The 19,442-nt window shown below is 41.9% G+C and overlaps 1 protein-coding gene across 2 annotated transcripts; it reads left to right on the top strand.

The window, feature by feature from the left end:
- Positions 1-3,191: 3,191 nt before the first annotated feature.
- On the top strand, positions 3,192-19,011 carry GDAP1 (ganglioside induced differentiation associated protein 1). Of its 2 annotated transcripts, none has more exons than XM_021530588.3 (6): positions 3,192-3,330; positions 3,920-4,112; positions 5,345-5,518; positions 7,902-7,996; positions 8,454-8,568; positions 15,532-19,011. In XM_021530588.3, exons 2-6 carry the CDS (start codon positions 4,007-4,009, stop codon positions 15,912-15,914), a joined length of 873 nt encoding a protein of 290 aa, XP_021386263.2. In that variant the 5' UTR covers positions 3,192-3,330; positions 3,920-4,006; the 3' UTR covers positions 15,915-19,011. The 2 variants fall into 2 exon arrangements, with proteins under 2 accessions (XP_021386263.2, XP_021386262.2); XM_021530587.3 differs by lacking the exon at positions 3,192-3,330 and adding an exon at positions 3,386-3,493.
- The last annotated feature ends 431 nt before the right edge of the window (positions 19,012-19,442 follow it).

Here is a 19,442-nt window from a genome sequence, read left to right as displayed (position 1 = left end):
GCATTGATGACAGAAGGTCCAGAACAGAACCTGCCTTACTTTCCCAACCAGTCTTAACTCCTGTAACGCTGTCAATTAGGCTGGTTCTGCACTTGGAACTGAACCAATGCATCTGTTAATTATTCATACACAGAATCCAGCTAATTTTCAGCTATAATGGCTCTGGCTGCATAGAGAAAAAAAAATGATTTTTTTTTTTGCCCCTGTAGTCTAATAAATTTGGGTTTTAATATGCAGAATGAATTGATCTGATATAAAAAAACAGTTGTTTTTTTTTACTTGCATCAATTTCTTTAATGACACATCTGACCTATGTCTATCTTGTTAATAACATGGAGTGAAAAGGGAAGAAAGAAAACTGATTAACAGAATACTGATTTCTAGATCTTTGACCCAATTTATATAACTGTTTATCAGAATGGTTTTTATTTTTATCATTAGATGTAAATGCTATTTTCTTTCCATGGTGTAAAAATATGTGCATTAAAAAAACTTGTAGAGGGGCATGCATATATACGCATATTTTTGTAGATGTTTATAGGATGCTAAAAAAGGCCCAAGAGAGGCCATGCAAAGAAACAGGGCAAGAACATCAGTGTGGTGGGAAAAATGATTTATCACACAGAGCTAGGGGTCTGCTTGAAGCCACAAGCTGCCAGCCAGAATTGCATTTGTGCTGCTTGTGTATTTATGGCACAAATTAAACATTCCTTTAAGGAGACTTTTGGTTATGTAAAGCCTTGTGTAAATGCTTGTGGAGAAAGGTGTTCCCAGGTTGTGGTGAGCTTTTTCATGATCTGGCCCTTTTGCTTGCTTTTCTGTGGGTATGAGAAGGTAGAGGGGCAGACACAGGTGGATGGATAGGGGCTCATTCTGAAGAGAAAGGAATCATTCGTCCCTTTTTCTTCATCTCTGGAAGAAGGAAGGTTCCGTGCACCGTATTTTGGAAAAGGGAGGCCTCGTGTGGTCAGGCGTGGGAACATCCCTGTCGGGCTGGAGGGTTCCCAGCCGCAGGCACCCCTTCCTTCAGCAGAACCAGGATATAAACATGGACATCGGGTGGTATTTATCAGGGAATCATAGAATGGCTTAGGGTTAAAGATCATCCACTTCCAGCACCCCTGCCATGGGCAAGGACACTTTCAACTAGACCAGGTTGTTCAGAGCCACTTCCAATCTGGCCTTAAAGTTTCTTGGGATGGAGAGTTCACAGCTTCTTTGGGCAACTTGTTCCAGTGCCTCACCACCCTCACAGTAAAGAATCTCATCCTAATAACTAATCTAAACCTACTTTCTTTCAGTTTGAAGCCACTCCCTCTTGTCCTGTCACTACATGTGCTTGTAAAAAGTCCCTCTTAGTCTTTCCTGTAGGCTCTCTTCGGGTACTGAAGGCCCCGATTTGGCAACCTGTAAGCCTTCTTTTTTCCAGGGTGAACAATCCTAATCCTTCTAGTGTTTCCTCATAGGAAAGGTGCTCCATCCCCCTAATCATCTCGTTCTCTGGACCTGCTCTAACTGGTCAGTATTCCTTTCTGTGTTTCATAGCAATATGGATGACTAGGTTAGGAAGAAGGATCACCTGTATATGATTGCAGGTGCTCTGTCTGAACAAGTCTGAAGGAAATACTGTTCTCACTGGTCCTTCTTTGTTTATTGTGTTATAAGATACATACATTTCCTTGCCTTTCTAGGCATTTAAACCAGGTTACAAAATGTAACTCAAATACAGAAGTCCATGTGTGATATTAAATTAATTAGCTGTACCAAGAGAAACAGAGTAGTGGTCTATATAGTAATTGACAAAATGACAGCATTTTGATTTAAAGACAAAATTAAGGGGAAAAAATAAAGCAAAACAGACACCTGAAAGAGTGCTTAGTTCGTGTAAATTTTAAAAAAGAGTTCCCAGTTCTTTCCCTTGAGTAAGATCTAGCTGTGAGGAACAGCTGTACAGCAGCCTAGGCAGGGACCTGTGAGAATATCCATATATTGGTGAGTCACAGGTTAAAGCCCTTGTGCATGAGAGGATGTTCCAGCACTCTTACCTTAGACATGTATCTTAAAGAGAAGTAAATCCAGCCATAAGACCATCAACTGCATTCTTGTTTTCAGTTCTAAGAATATTCTCCAACTTTTTGAAGACTAACAATTAAATTAAATTCCCCTAAATGTGGGATTTACCATCAGTAACACTGGTTGCCATCAGCTGGGATTTGTGAGAAGCCTCTCACCATACATGACCTAAAGAGATTATTTTGGCTTGTGACTCTAGCAGGGAGTGGTCTCTGAGGAAGGCATGGGTCTACCTTTGTGCCCACTTCCATGACCTGTACAGGACTGGAAGATGGCTTTTTTATTTTTTTCCTTTTTATTTATAAGATTTGTCCATTACCTTGTTTCAGTGACTTAAATCCATTCCCTGGCTTAACATTAGTAAAAATTTCCCTTATATGTTCTTGTTATTGGGATACAGCTCTCAACATATTAGGTTCAGGTCTTTAAGATACTAATCATGAGGTTCATCTGTTATATAGAAATGGCACATGAGACCGAATTATCAGGCCTATCTGAAGTAGTCACCTTTACTGGAAATTGAGCAGTCAGAATGAAGAGAACAATACTCTGCACTCTGTAATCTCACTGTGCTTTTTTACTATGCTAAAATTTGCCTGCTGTTGCTGATAATGTCTAATGTTACTCTCAGCAATCACATTTCTAAACTATCTCCAGCATAAGATACAGAGGAGGCATTTCCTGATGATGTAAGCCAGTGTTCGTTATCAAATGCTTTTCAGAAAGGACCTTGCTACACACAGGGAAAATTAAAAAAGCCCTACAAAACGGCTAGATTTTGTAATTTTGTCTAGAAAAAAACCAAACAACTTTATGTCTTGAGATTGAAAGAATACATCTGGAGGCACAGGAAGTTATTCAAAAGCTTTGTTCCTTCTTGCTATGACTCATTTTGCAATAAACTCATTTAGCCAGCAGGGTCCAATTCAGATGACTTATGGTAATTTTTTTTTTTTTTTTTTTTTTTTTTTTTTTCTCCAGGCATGTGTTGCCGATGTCCCTGAAATTCATACTGGAAGCACTGGTTTAAAAAACAAACAAACAAAAAAAAACCCCCACCAAACAAAACCCAAATAATTATAAAAGGCTAAATCCTGCCATGTGACCTTTTCTACTTGCGCATCCATCTTCCTGCGCTTCCTTAGGGGATGCTGCAGACTGCTTTGCAGGCGGTCTCCCCTCCGGAAGGGCTGTCCGAGCACTGAGGGTGGGGGGCAGACGGCGCTGTCCCCCGCATCCCCTGGGCATCCCCTTCGGGTAATTTCCAAGAGCGGATCAGCGCGGGGCGGGCACGGCCGCCGCTCCGCGCCCGCGCTGCCTCCTGCCCCGCCCGGCGCCGCGGGCCGAGCCGGGCCGGGCCGGGCCGGGCATGGCGCCGCTGGTGCTGTACCACTGGACGCAGTCCTTCTCCTCGCAGAAGGTGAGGGGTGGGCGGGGGCGCGGGGCCCCGGATCGCCGCCTCCCGCAGTGCCCACAGCCCCTGCGCGCCCGCGGCGACATCGGCGTGGGGCGTGGAGGGATGGGGATGGAGGATGGAGGAGGGCGGCCATGGGTGAGCCGAGGCGGGGCCGGGAGAGCCGCCGGGCGGGGATGCTGCCCCGGCGGGGATGCTGCCCCGGCGGGGATGCTGCCCCGGCGGGGATGCTGCCCCGGCGGGGATGCTGCCCCGGCGGGGATGCTGCCCCGGCGGGGATGCTGCCCCGCCGGGGATGCTGCCCCGCCGGGGATGCTGCCCCGCCGGGGATGCTGCCCCGCCGGGGATGCTGCCCCGCCGGGGATGCTGCCCCGCCGGGGATGCTGCCCCGCCGGGGATGCTGCCCGGGTGACCCCGGCGGTGCCGTTCCAGGTGCGGTTGGCAATAGCCGAGAAGGAGCTGAAGTGCGAGGAGCGCGATGTGAACCTGCCGCTGAGCGAGCACAACGAGCCGTGGTTCATGCGCTTGAGTTCCTCTGGAGAAGTACCCGTCCTGATCCATGGGGAAAACATCATTTGTGAGGCAACGCAGATTATTGATTACCTCGAAGCGACGTTTGTAGATGGTAATCGCACAGGCATTTCAGTATGTCGTTCTTCCCCTCACCCTGTCGGCTGCAGCAATGCTGGGGGCAGCTCTATGTCGCTGAAGGGGCTCTTCGTTCAGGGCAGAATAAAAGTAAACGGGCTCTCTTAATAGCTAACAGTTTGGGTTGAAAACGTGTTCCTCTAAAATTAGTGGAGGGCTTTCCAGCACCTTCATGAGTAAACCTTTATAAGTAAAACCTATAACTGTCCTCCTTAGCCCTTCAGGAAGGATGGAGAGGCAAGGAATGGGAGCAGCACCATGCTGCACTAACCCTGGCATGACACTGCCATGAAAAATAACATACTGAGCAGAGCTGCATGACTGCCTTTGTCAAGGAGGTCCAGATTCTCTGTGAGATGAGAAGAAACATGCTTAATTTCAGAATAATCTTCTGTAGAACAATGGAAGTAGAATGAACAACATTTTTTTGGAGCCAAAATGGAATGAAGAGGTAAAAAAGAAGGAAGAGAAGACTTGGAAGTGATCATGTGCAGGGTTTTGAATTTCTTTGTGCCTGTACTGTTAAAAAAAAAAAACCAAAAAAACAAACACCAACAAAAAACCTGCCTCACTTTTTGAAGGAAATGCAGAATTGTATTTTGTATAGGTGTGAAGATGGCAGCATTTTGTATTTCAGGGATTTAGCACTGCAATTTTTTAGGCATGAAGAAAACTTCATTGTTGAGTGAACATAATTTGTGCTGTATTTTAGTCAAAAAAGTAGTTGGGGCCCAGGTAGATCAAGGGTAGGGTAAAACTGATGGATGTGCAGGAAACCTTCCAGACATGCTTTGTGTAGGATTCCTGTACTGTATTTTTTACGTCATTGCAGGAACAGAAACATTTCAGCCATAAAAATTTCCTGGGATCTCAGCTGTCCCCAACTGTGAGAGCATTATAGGGTTGTATGTCATGGTCACTCATTCCTAGATGTATGTAACAGAGCTGAGAGTGGTTTTCTGATTTGAAAGCCTCTTAAATACATGTTTGTGTGGATTGCTAGATAGGAATTGGAATTATAAAACATTTAAAAATTAACTACAAATAAACATTTCTCTGAGCTGCAATCACACCACTGAGTTATATACCTGGGAGCAAGTGAAGCTTTCTTACCTGTGGCTGTGTCACCTGTCCCAGCTGGACATGCCTGAATGAAATTTGGTCAATTATATGATTCTTCTTATCTTTATTTTTTACTTTGTTTTGCAGAGGAAGTACCAAGATTGATGCCAGAAGAAGGGAGCATGTATTATCCAAGGGTGCAACATTACAGGGAGCTTTTAGACTCCTTGCCTATGGATGCCTACACACACGGCTGCATCCTGCACCCTGAGTTAACAGTGGACTCCATGATTCCAGCCTATGCTACCAGCAGAATCCGTAGTATGTACTGGTGTAGCTCTGAATGTCCATGACTTACTAGGTTGCTGTATTACATTAATCTTCTTTCTTAAGTCCACCTTAAACACAAAATACTGAGCACAGTTTATGAATTTTAGTTGCAGTCTGTGATGATTTGTGCATATACTTTTTGTTTTACTTTTTTATTCTGTTGGGATTTGAAAATGGGAAAGAGGAAGTGTTATTTTTGAGGTGTCTATGGAGATAATTTTTGTACCATGGCTGCCTTTTAATTGATGTCTTTATGTTTCCTTCAATGTATCACAAAAGAACTAAGTAGTTCTAGGACAAGTATCAACTCCTGCCAGCACAACTGGATGATGATTCCCTGTTTACTATTACATTCTGAGATCTCTGAAATTTTTTTGTCAGTGTCAGTGGTTTATATAGCATTGATTTTTTTTTTGTATGGTGTTTTAGAATGCTCTGTAGAACAAAGCCAAATACTGCAGTGTCTTTGAAATGTAATACATCTATACTATTAGTAAATCCATTATATCATAAACGGTGATATTGTTAGCTTATGAAATCAAATTTCCAACAAAATGTCTTATCCTCCTCCTTAAAATTTCTGGTAAGTCAGTTCTCTTACTAGCCACAATGTTATGTTGTCAGAAGTGAAGGCAGGCAGCTAATTTTCCGTATAGTTGCATGATTGATGTTACTTAAGTAACACAGAATCATAGGGTCATAAAATGATAGGATCATAGAATAGCCTAGGTTGGAAGGGATCTTAAGGATCATGCAGTTTCAATGTCCCTGATCTAGGCAGGGACACCTTCTACTAGACCAGGCTGTTCCGAGCCCCGTGCATCCTGGCCTTGGACACTTCTAGGGATAGGGAGTCCAGAATCTCTGGGCAATCTTTTTCAGTCCCTCACCACCCTCAAAGAAAATAATTTTTTCTTCATATCTAATCTAAATCTATCTCTGATTTAAACCCTCTGCCCCTTGTCCAAGAACATGAATTATTCTCTTACTTCAGTGCATTGTCTGGTTTTGTGGTTTTGATTTGGTTTTTTTCCTAAATGTGGATGCTAACTGTTTTTTGAATAGTTGTGCTTTACTCATAGGCATTGTGATAGTTTTTCTGTTTTCACATGGTAATAATCAGTGGTTTTATTACAGTTCACTTCACAACATTGTCTTCTGCTTTTCTTTCTGTATATGTTCTTCCGCTCTAGCTTCTAGTTTAAATAAATTGTTCTCAGTTTGCACATGTTCATACTGGCAGAGCTAACATTATTGCTCATCTAAATTGGGATGGATTCTTATATTTTCATGCTTAAAGCATAGCGTACATTTTTTGATTTGAAGCAGTTTTTGAAATGGATGGGTTTTTTTGTGGATGTTTCTTAAAAATTTCTTTGCATGTTCAAACTTCTCCTGGTTGGAGATGGTTTCATTTTCAGCTTGAAACACCATTTTTTTCCAGACTGCTAGATATAATAAGGCATGAGCCAGTTGTGTATTATGTTTATGCATACCAAATCCAAGTAAGTAATTAATTGCATACATAAAATTTTAGTTGTATGGGTACATTGTTCAAATTCTTCATACACTATATTGAAGGATGGCTTTCACAGTCATGTTGAAATGAATATATAAAAAAGTGAGTTTGTTATTCTCTAGAAGGAATTTTTATCCATTTAATTTATCAGGCTTAATTGTAACTAAATTTATTATCAAATACAAGTGAGAGGTGATTCATGCTCTATAATTATTCTTTTGTTTTCATTTTATGATTAGAAATACTTTTTTTTAGAAGATTTATAAACCACTGTCTTTTGGTATTCTAGGTTTATAAGTATGGCATTTTCAAGCAAAGCCCCATTTTAAGGAAAAGACTATACACACATAGTAGAAATCAGTACAATTAACTTAAACTTTTCACATCATTCCTTCTTTAAATCATGTAATGAATGTTCTTCTAGGACATGCACACAATTCATTAAGAACATTTCCAAAAGGATCACAGACTGGCATCAGATTTTAGCTGAATGAAAACACCTTGGCTCCCTATTCAGTGGCATTTAGGATTTTGCTGTGAAATTATGCCTATGACCTACAGTGACAAGAAATCTCAGTGTGGGCCTACCAGCACTGTCACATTACAAACTGATGAGGTGAAGGTGTGGTGGGTCAATTTAAAAGCATTCACATTTTCCAAAATGTATTTAAATCCTAGCTTGGTGCAGATGCTGTATTGAAGCAGCACTTCCAATTTTCTTGGTATGATATTTTACACAGGCGATCAATCAGTTCCTGTAGATTGCATTATGAGTATATTTGGATATCTAATATTTGTCATTCTTTTTTGTGTTTGCTTTGTGTTTTTTTATTTTTTAAAATCTTTTTTAATTAGGCCAAATAAGTAACACAGAATCAGAATTGAAGAAACTTGCAGAAGAAAATCCAGACCTTCAAGATGCCTATATAGCAAAACAGAAGCGCCTTAAGGTATTAAACCCCTTTGTATGGACCCCTTTATTATGAGCTTGTTAGTGTTAGATTTTTTGGTCACAATATAAACATTTGTTTCACTTGTCATTATCAGTAATGTCATGCAGTGGTTTAACCCTTCAAGGCATGAAACAGTCTGTCTTCAGATCAGCTACACACTACAAGTGTGTGCTGAAGTACTGGACTGGTCCCACTGACTTAAAAGGTAAATACACATCAGTGCTGGTGTCGGGCTGTTGAGCACCCTGCAGAGGTAGGCAAACCTTAATATCTAGCATCTCTCAAGTTTTCTTCTGTTTTCTGAACTGTCGCCAGTATCCATGTAGTATCCATCCGACTATGTAGAGAAAATAATCACATTTTATGAACAAACACAGTAGTATCCTATAAGCTTCTCTGATAAAAGCATAAACTCTGTATGATGATTAAAACACTAACCTGTATGTCTATTTAGTCTAAACTGCTGGATCACGACAATATAAAATACCTAAAGAAAATACTGGATGAACTGGAAAAAGTTTTGGATCAGGTTGAGACTGAATTGCAGCGGCGAAATGAGGAAACACCAGGTAAGGAATCTTTCTTGCTAAATCCTGTTAATATTTCTGTTTGAGGATACTGAGTAAACTTGTTGACAGCACCATCATAAAACAATTTTTAATGCATTGGATTTGATACTTTTAGTATATAGTGATCTATAATTCACAGAAGGGATCAATACAGTTTTAAATACTAGCTTAATTTAACTGTTCCAGTCAGAGAGTTCTCATTGTTTCAGCAAAATGAGTGTAATTAGCTACACAATTTTTTAGTATTTTAATCAACAAAATCAGAAAAAAAACCCACTACAGATTGCTGATTAGGTTTTTGGTAATAGATGTAGGCTTCAGCTCACTATAATGATTACAACCTTAATGTTTAATACAGATTTATTATAATCTTGTGCAGCTACTCTGCTGATACTTGTGGTATATGCAGAATAAGCAATCTGAATAATTGCTCTAATCATTAAGCAAATCTTTTCCCTCAACCTCTTGGAAAGCGGTCCTGTTACCTGCCTTCACCCAAATGAAAGTCAAATTTTTCAGAATCACAGAATCATCAATGTTGAAAGAGACTTTCAAGATTATCTAGTCTGACTGTCAACCCAGCACCATCATAAACACACCTAAACCATATCCTGCTGTCTGCTGCCCTGGGCAACATATTCCAATGTCTGACCACTTTTTCAGTAAAAAATATTTCCAATATCTAATTGGAGCCTCATCTGGTGTAAGTTAGGGCCATTTCCTCTCATCCTGGACTGGCCCAAATACTGAGCCCTGGGGAACCCCACTAGTGACCAGCCACCAACTGCATATAACTCCATTCACCACCACTCCCTGGGCCTGGACATCCAACCAGTTTTTCACTTAATGAAGAATGTACCCACCCAGCCAGTTTACCCAGGAGAATGCTCTGGGAGACAGGTCAAAAGTTTACAGATGTCTAGATAATATCCACAGTCTTTCCCTCATCCAGTAAGCATGTCACTGGTTGTGGAAGAAATTCAGGTTGGCCAAACAAGACCTGCCTTTGTAAACTCATTCTGGCTGGGCCTGTTCCCCTGGTTATCCTGCAAATGCCAGGTAGTAACACTCAGGACAATCTGCTCCATGACATTTCCCAGTACCAAGGTCAGGATGACAGGTCTGTAGTTTCCTGGATCCTCCTTCTGACCCTTCTTGTAGATGGGTATTACAATTGCTAAGTTCCAGGCAACAGAGACTTCAGGTTAACCAGGATTGCTGGTAAATAATTGAAATAACTGGCAAAGTCTTGGCAGCTCCCTTCTTACTCTTGGGCACATCCCATCTTTACCCATAGGCTTGTGGGTGTCTAAGTGGCATAACAGGTCACTAACCATTTTCTCCAAGGTTGTAGGGGCTTCACTCAGCTCCCTATCACCAACTTCCATCTCTGAGAGCTGGATATCCTGAGAACCACAGGTTTTGGTGTTAAAGACTGAGGCAAAGAAGGTATTAAGTGCATCAGGCTTTTCCTCATCCCCCACTATGTTTTCCCTTTCATCCAGCAAAGGGTTGACACTCCTTAGCCCTCCTTTTGCTGCCAGTGTATTTACTAAAACTGTTTTTGTTGTCTTTAATTGCAGTGCCCAAATTAAATTCAAGTCTTGCTTTCTTTCTAATTTTCTTCTGCACAACCTCATGACATCCATCCTTGTAGTACGCCACTCCAGCCAGAGGTGAGACAAAGTCCTTTTTACCCTGAATTCCAACCTAAATTCCCTGTTTCACCAGGCTGGTCTTTTTCCCTGACAGCATATGAGGACAACTTGTTGCTGTACTTTTAAGAATTCCTCCTTAAATCTTGCCTGTCCTTCCTGTACTACTTTGTCTTTCAGGACTGTGTCCTGACTCAGGGCAAATTTGGGCAAGAATACTCAAAGGGGTTCCTCTAGGAAGCAGATTCAATCAGCCCCTCCCCACAACTGGTTTGAGAAAAATACCTCTTTGGAGAAAAGTGGAAAAAAACGTTTGTTAAACAAGAAAACCTAAACAATGTTAAACAATAAAACTTCTTGCTGCAGAGAGACAGACTCAGAAAGTTCCCTCCCCAGGCTGCAGCTCAGCTCACTCAGTCTCTTATCGTCAGTGCCTCCAGTGCTGGAAATGCCACAGCCCAGGCCTGGCCTGCTGGGCCACAGGTGTGAGCTGCCAGAGCTCTTCTGGGTGTTCACAGAATCACAGAATAATGAGGTTGGAAGACACCTCTAAGATCATCAAGTCCAACCTATGCCCTAATACCTCAACCAGACTATGGATCAGGTGCCATGTCCAGTCTTTTTTTTAAAAACATCCAGAGATGGTGATTCTACCACCTCCATGGGAAGACAATTCCAGTACTTTATTATTCTTTTGGTGAAAATTATTTTCCTAATATCCAACCTGTACCTTCCCTGATGCAGCTTGAGACTGTGCCCTCTTGTTCTGTCAGTTGCTGCCCGGTGGAAGAGGTCAACCCCCACCTGTCTACAACCTCCCTTCAGGAAGCTGTAAGAACAATAAGGTCACCTCTAAGCCTCCTCCACTCCAGGGTAAACAACCCCAGCTCCTTCAAACGTTCCTCACTGGGCTTGTGCTCCAAGTCCTTCACCAGCATTGGTGCCCTCCTCTGGATGCGTTCAAGCATCTCAATATCCTTCTTAAGCTCAGGGGCCCAGAGCTGGACACAGCACTCAAGATGTGGCCTCACCAGCACTGAGTACAGGGGAAGGGTGACCTCCCTGCTCCTGCTGGCCACACAATTCCTCATGCAGGCCAGTATGCCACTGGTCTTCTTGGCCACTGAGGCACATTGCTGGCTTATATCCAACCGGCTGTCAACCAGCACCCCCAGGTCCCTTTCTGCCTGGGCACTGTCAAGGGACTAAGCTCCCAGCTTAGTGTCAAATTTACTAATGAAGGACTCAATGCCCTCATCCATGTCATCTCTAAAAATTTTAAATAGAACTGGTCCCAGCACAGACCCCTGAGGGGCACCACTGGTGGCTGGCCCCATCTGGATGCAGCACCGTTCACCACCATTCTCTGGGCCCGGCCAACCAGCCAGTTCTGAACCCAGTGAAGAGTGCTCCTGTACAAGCCGTGGGCTGCCAGCTTCTTCAGGAGTGTGCTGTGGGAGACAGTATCAAAGGTCTTGCTGGAGCCCAAATAGACACATCCACAGCCTTTCCTGCATCCACCAGATGGGTCACCTGTTCATAGAAGGAGACCAGGTTGGTCAGACATGACCTACCCTTCATAAACCCATGCTGGCTGGGTCTGATACCCTGGCCATCCTGTAAGTGCTGTGTGATAGCACTCAGTATGAGCAGCTTCATTATCTTACCTGGTACTGAGGTCAGGCTAACCGGCCTGTAATTACCAGGATCCTCCTTCATACCTTTTTTATAAACAGATGTCACATTGGCCAATTTCCAATCATCTGGAACCTCATCAGTGATCCATGACTCTTGATAAATGATGGAGAGCGTCTTCGTAAACTCATCTGCCAGCTCCCTCATCACCCTAGAGTCATCAGTCCAGAGCAGGTTTGAGCAGGTCTGAAGAAAAGGAAAAGCCACAGTCCAGGGAACTTTGCTTCTAGTTAGTTCCTTGAGAGAACTAACTAGAAAAGCAAAGGCAAGCTCTGTCTCACTGTCTGTCTGTCTGCAGACAACAGAAGGAGCAGAAATGAGGAGTGAGTGCAGTTTCTGAAAACAAACTCCGCGCTTCTTCTCCCCCCTCTTCACTTCTGGAACAAGTCTTAAAGGTACAAAACTTATTATTCAGCATAAACAGAACAGACAATTGGGGATAAAAGTATCATACAATCAACCCAGGACAACTGACTCCCACATCCAAAGTCTGCCTGGCAGACGTCCAAGGTGACAGTTCTGCTGGTGCCTTTCCTTACTTCACCCAGAACTGAAAACTCCATCATTTCATGGTTGCTATGCCCAAGATGGGCACTGACCACCACATCACCCATGAGTCCTCCAGTTGTGAGTAAGTTTTCTTCCACACACTCCAGAAATCTCCTAGACTGCTCCTCTCCACTGTGTTGTATTTTCAGCAGGCATCTGGCAAGCTGAAATTCCCCACAAGTACAAGGGCTGGAAACTGAGAGACTTCTGCCAGTCTCCTGTAGAGTGCATTGTGGCAAGCACCTTTCTCTCCTTCTCAGGATTTTTCATAGAAGTGCACAGAGAGAAATGAAAACAAAAACAATTTCCATTTCTGCTCCTTGTTTTTCCAATGGGGAATGTGTTTGGAGAATTGTTTACCTGGAGTGAGTGCTTGATTGGATTCTGGTGAGGATTGTTTGAGCCTGATGGCCAATCCAATCCACCTGTGTCTGGACTCTTGAGAGAGGGTCACGAGTTGTGTTAGAGTTAGAGAAAATAGTATGTAGTTTTAGTATCTTCCTTTTTATATAGTATATTAACGTATTTTAGCATAGTTGTAATAAATCACTCAGCCTTCTGAATTGGGTCAGACATCGTCATTTCTTCCCATTGGGTTTGCCTGCATTTACAATAATGCATCCTCTGCTTCTTTGTGGTGGCTAGCAGGTCTGTAACACACTCTTACAAGGACATCTGCAATGCTGACCTTCCCCCTGATCTATACCCACAGGCACTTAACCATGTCAGCATCCTAAATTCTGTTTAAATGGGATTAGCCTTCTGCTTATTCACAGTGTGTTCAGCTCCCAGTGGTGCTAATAGGAGTCCTTCCCCTGACTTCACTGGGAACTGCATGAAGCATCAGTCAATATCAACTGCATCTGCTCAAATCAATAACTTTTTGCATTTAGCTCTATAAATAGCTGTTGTAATAATTGCTGGTTACTATCACAACTGTAGGTTTGAATCAGCAGTTGAAAATCTAGATTAAGTTTTCTACTGACTCAACAGTGAAAGAATCACATAAAATATTTTAACTCGTAAAGGATGGAAGGATTTTGTTCAGCAAACTATGTCTGCCACCATTTCCAGCAACCCCTTTCATTTCTCTGCTAAGTAGCCTTTCCAAGGAGTCAACTGATAGTATTGATGAGCTTATGAAAGCTTCTTGGATCACAGGATTTTGTGAAACATGGGACTATTGCTTCTTGGAATTTTGTCTGAGGTATTACTACTTTGGAGGTTTGTGATCTGTACTTCTTCAGGTCCTGGTAAAACTAAGAGCTTCTGCTTCTCTTGCAGTTGCTTGAATCCCTCAACTACTACTACTGCCACTGCAGGCATCTTTCTTTCATGCAGGATAGATTCTTAGGTCTTTTCCATCATCTTATTTAATGCACTGGATGAATTCCCAGGTATGCTTTCAGCAACCTAGGATAAACTCATTTTCTACAGAAGTCTTTCTTCCAGACCTACATAACCAGTTAAAATGGACTGGTACCAGCTTTGTGCCAAACTGTTGCTTTTCTCTGGTGGAAAATGTGTTGGAAAGGAGATTGCAAAATTGTTTCCAGAGAGGTGCTGCTGAGTGTTAGTGCCAGCATTTTTCCATGCATGCTGTGTGGGATGAATTGCTTAAGTTACAAATGAGATGAGAACAGCATAGTCCTCTGTCCCTGGGGTCCCCTGTCAGGTTGCTCTCCAGTGAATGGAGATCCCGGGGAGCAGGGACGGTGGAATAAAGAAATCTCCAGCCGAAGGCGGGTTGGCTTCGAAGCAGCTTTAATCTCTGAGGGCTAAGTGTCAGGGACTGAGCGAAGGGGTGCAGGTAGACAGCTCACAGAAAGGGAGCTGGCTCCGAGAGCCCCGAATAAGGGGCGGGGTAGGACTTATATCAGGTAGCAAGTAGGAGGGACAGGGTACAAAGGGTCCAATAGGAATAGGGTTAGGAGGAGGAGTTGGGATGGGATAATAGGGGTACAACAAATGGGAATAAGGGAAGGGGGCGGTAACCGGGGAAGAACCAATTGCAGACAAAGAACTTAAGAACATTCTAGAATTAAGGGCAAGTACAAAAGTGATTGACATAAAGGTGGGCATAACTGACGGTTACATAACATGAGGGGAGTGGTAGGTTTGATGGGCAGCTTGGAGGCAGGAATCTACGCAACAGCCTCCTCCCAAGGCATGTTCGGGGGAGCTTTTCCCAAGTCCCCTACCACAATCCTCCCTATTCGAGATCTAGGCTAGAGCAGGGTACTTATGCTGGCAACTATGGTAGCTATACTGGCTGTCAAGTTTCATATCCTGGGTTTCAAGAGCTCTTGGTATAGTCATTACATGTCAGCGCTTTGGTGGTGGTTCAGATTGCTGACAGTGACTTGTGGCACTGTCTGGCGGTGCCTGCTCTGAGCCATCCCAGGAAGACTGACCTCTTTCCTTTGACTGGGGAGGGTACCTGGGGTCTCCATCTGTGCACCTGACTAGCGGTGGCTGTGTGAATATTTGTCCTTTCTCAAACATCTCAGTACAAAACCCCCATAACTTGGGGTCTAAGAGACACAAAAGAGACACAGGGCGACAAATTCTGTCATCTCAATGGGTTGATGTGTTTGGTGCAAGTCAGTCATTTGATTCATTTCATTTTGGCTTGAAAGCCTCCAAAAAGTTAGCTGGAGTTAGTTCCTGAGTGAATGCCACAGAGCTGAGTGACGCAGGCAAGATGATAAATTCTTCAGACAAGTGGTAGCTTTTCAGTAAAAACTAAACTGCCTTCCTCCTTTCCAATCCTGTCTAATTTAATCCAGATTTGAGAAATCTAGTTGAGGAAAATAAGTGTTTACTGTGGGTTTTAATTTATGAACCTGGAATGGGGATCTTTTTTTCCTTAACAAATGTAGGCCGGGCTGCTGAGCCTAAGACTTTACAAGATTGTACAAAGAATGGACAGGGATTAGGAAAATGTTTATTCATTAAAGTCATATTTTAGCTGAAGCGCTGTTGCTCTTTATTAGATGGTACTTTGAAGTAGCACTGAACTAAATGTGCTTATTAGTATGCTTTATGTTTTATCTCTGCTTAGAAGATGGAAATCAGCCTTGGCTCTGTGGTGATTTCTTCAGTCTGGCAGATGTGTCACTTGCTGTCACATTACATCGCCTGAAGTTTCTGGGATTAGCAAGAAGAAACTGGGGAAATGGAAAGCGACCCAACTTGGAAGCTTATTATGAGCGTGTCATGAAGAGAAAAGCATTTTACAAAGTTTTGGGACACGTCAACAATATATTAATCTCAGCTGTCCTGCCAACAGCATTCCGTGTGGCCAAGAAAAGGGCTCCCAGGGTTCTTGGCACCACCCTGCTGGTCAGCATGCTGGCAGGGGTGGGCTATCTTGCTTTCCTGTGTCTTCGGAAGAGATTTGCCAACATGGTGCTATCAATTAGAACCAGGCAAAATTATTTTTAGACCTTGTCTGTCCCTGGTGGTGAGTGGAGGGCATCTCTGCCCCCCAGGAAAATATCTTCAATAAAATATAAGCATAGAAGAACGATTATGTCTGTGAATTAGAACATTGCCACAGAGTAATCATCTCCTGCTGATGTTTAATTGGGTTGGCGATGCTGAGATATTTTTCAAAAATATGAGTTGGGAGGATGACAAAGGAAAGAAGAGATGTACTTTTCAGCCAAGGGCCTATAACTGTGACAGTGCTTCATTTAAGTGGTTATTGTCTCCTTTACCCAGTAGCTGACCTAATTAAAATGCTTTTATTGAATAGATATGCAGCAATGTGACAGCTTTTCACTGTAGATGAAATGCATTATTGTGCAGAAACCAGCATTGTTAAAATACTGAAAATTGCTCTTACTTTAAATACTCAGAGTAAGATTTAATTAGAACATTGTGCCTGTTGTGTACAAGAGCAACTTTCTCTGTACTGATTATTGTCTGTTGATTTGCAGTTGGACCTTTAGGAACATGTTAAAAAGTAATCTTGTGAAGCCACTTCTGTAAGCGTATGTTCATGCATCAGTACAGGAAAAGACCTGAAACAGGTAAGAACATCAGTGATTTATGTACCACACAAGTGAAATTCTCCAGAGGCATCACTGGACAACAGTTACTAGAATTTTGCTGAAATACAAATAGGAGCAAAACACCTGAAACCTGTCTTTTGAAAGACTTCCAGACTCAGCCTCAAACTCTGGCAGAATCAAATCAAACTATCTTGGTGCACATTTGCTGCTTTCTTTGGGTTTCTTTGATACAGTTGCCTCCGTGTGAGTGTCCTGTGTACCCTTTCGTGTTTCACTCTGAGCACTGGCTATTTTTGCACACTTCTTGGCAACATTAGCAATTGCACGTGTCTCTATTAAATGCTTGTCCACAACGTGCCACAGCCAACTAGAAAACATATGCAGAGCAATGCCTTTTTGTATAAGTAATTAAAAATAGTTCACTATCTATCAGTCTGGTTAGGTAGCCTAGATTTAAGGTAAAGCTGTAATTTAGTAATCCTTTTACTTATGGATAGGGGTCATGTTGATGATAAGTGAAAAACACAGAAAGTTTGGAAACAATTTGTACTGCTGATTTTTTGCAAAACTGCCCTCTTGTAGCGTGCAGGAAAGGTGTAGAAAAACAATTTGATTACTTCCTATTACTCAGCAGATGTTGTGAATTTTATTAGTTTTGAAATGATCTTCCATTTCAACAAGAAATGTACATTTACCTGAAAGAAGACTTTGAATCATTTTGCAGCAAAAAAAGCATTTGGAAGGGCTGAAAATTCTCATGACAGTTTAGTAAGACTTTTGTATGCTTGATGAATGTTTGAAAGCCTCAGAGTTTTGTTTACAAGTTGTACATAGATGCAACAAACAAAGCATATCTTTAAGTGTTTGCCTATCAACAATCAGTGCTAACAGACCTAAGTACATTTTGGTCCAGTGCTGGTGTCTGTGGTCTCCCTGCAGAATTGCATTTAGGTGTGAAGGAGATCATCTCAAGTTTGCTGGAAAGAACTTAGGCAGTTTCTGTCTGGGCAGTCTCACCTTCTAATGCATATCAATATGGATAAAATTACTGGATACTTCTGCTTATTATTTAATATTGTGCTAGTTGTCCAGCAAAAGTAGACCTAAATCTCATTACTCCTTCCCAGTAATAAGAAACATTTTACCTTGGAAACAATGCACTTTTTTATTTGTAAAAAAGACAGTTTTATATAATTCTATTTCATGATCCAGTGGTTCTCAAGAACTTGTTGAATTAAATGTCTCTATGTGGAAAAGCTTTATTATCTCTAGAGTGGGTTTAATCCAACAATACTATTAATGTACTGGCAGCTTTAACTGAGTTTGTGTGTTGCATTTACTTGTAGCTATCAAATTCCACTAAGTAAATAAACACAGAGTAAGACCTGTAACTTAATTCCTCCCTGGCATGCATTTCTGTCAGACCACCTGTAAAATGTTATTTTGTCAAGTCATAGTAAATTTAAATATATATGACTTAGCCTTCTTTAGAGTGAAGTGACCACCAGATGTCAGTGGTCCTCCAGGACTCTGCTCTGGCAGGCCTCTCTGGCATTCAGGAAAACTCTACTTTTCACAGAGAAAAAGTTTGTCATCTCAGCATAAGAGGGTTGTGAGCACCCTCATCGCATTAGCAGTCTCTCCAGAGCTCTGGAAACAACTGAGTGGTTCTACCACAGGTTTGTTCTCTGACACCTGCCACTTAGACTTGTGTAATTTCTATACTGGGTAGATGAGAGGCCAAAGTTAAAATAAAAAAAATTTCACATGAAAATGAATGTTACTGAATAGCAATTAAACTTGTCATCTGCAAGAATGAGCATGGATAAAGCCTTTACTGCATAAAAGTTTGGATTCCTGGTTTGATTAATGTCTGTTAGTTCAGCTGTTTGGTATCCTACTTATTTTCACTGCCCTGAAGTACTCTGTTCATTGATTTCTGTACAGGTGGCAGCAAAAGGCTTATCCATGATTAAATTCCTCAAAATAGGATGAGATTTAGAAGCACACATGCTTAATTTGTTTCTTTGTGCAGGATAGCTTTTGTGCTTGTGAAGTTTCTTTTCAACCTGGCTTATTTTCTTTCTGGTAGCTCTCTATACTATTTTGATTGGGTACTGAAGCAATCTTCTAGTTTTTGTTTGCTATTTACTCTCATATCATGCATCAGATATATTTCATATCTTTATATGGGACCCGCACAATAGACTACTTTCTAGTCTGGTTTATATGTTCTATGTCAGTGAAACAAAGCACATTTGAGAATTACACAGTATTGTTGTAAGGACTCTGATGCTATTCAAGGAGAGAAGCCCTGGAACACTTTTAAAATAAATTTTAAAATTGCCTTGCATGTATATGGAAACAGCAGTAACAATGATGTTTTCTTTGGTTGTCTGTCTGAGCTCTATATGTATGAAATCCAACAGAAGCTATTTGATAAAGTAAAAAAATATAAGTAAAAAATAACGAGGGCAAGCAGGTTTTTTACTTTCTATTAATCCATTAAAAGAATTCCAACCCCACCTTGCTTCTGAGTGTGTTTCTGATTCATTGTTGTGCTGCAGCAGCTGGGGCTCCTTTCTGTAAGGTGCATGACAAGCACATAATCTGTGTTCACACTGATGTTGTCCTTGGTGAGACTAAATGTGTATTAGTCTGGCCATAAACTAAGACGCCCCACGCCCCTTTGTTTTCTTGCACTGTAGGAGTCTGTGTTGGGCCTCCTTCCTTGTTAAGCAGAGGAATAAATAATAGTACATGAGGCTTGCGTGCATCGCCTCTCAGTATCTTGAACGTCAGGGAAGCTGCTAGGATAAGTAGACAGCTGGTAGGATTTGAGTTTCAGGAGATTATGACACCTGTAGTCTGCGCACCAACTTTGAAGTAACCTTATGATTTAGCATTAATCAGGAGTGTGCACAGAGCTCTTGCAGTGGAAAGCTCATGTCTAAAC

Source organism: Lonchura striata, chromosome 1 (genome assembly GCF_046129695.1).
Source record: "Lonchura striata isolate bLonStr1 chromosome 1, bLonStr1.mat, whole genome shotgun sequence".
Lineage (NCBI taxonomy): Eukaryota > Metazoa > Chordata > Aves > Passeriformes > Estrildidae > Lonchura > Lonchura striata.
This window is presented reverse-complemented; position numbering and strand designations above follow the sequence as displayed.

What these genes read in the sequence shown, in the direction of transcription:
- GDAP1 (XM_021530587.3), top strand. Translation starts at nt 3,443, where the DNA reads ATGGCGCCGCTGGTGCTGTACCACTGGACGCAGTCCTTCTCCTCGCAG. An exon ending in AGTCCTTCTCCTCGCAGAAG is followed by an intron (nt 3,494 to 3,919) that starts GTGAGGGGTGGG and finishes GTGCCGTTCCAG; the next exon opens with GTGCGGTTGGCAATAGCCGA. An exon ending in CAAAACAGAAGCGCCTTAAG is followed by an intron (nt 7,997 to 8,453) that starts GTATTAAACCCC and finishes ATGTCTATTTAG; the next exon opens with TCTAAACTGCTGGATCACGA.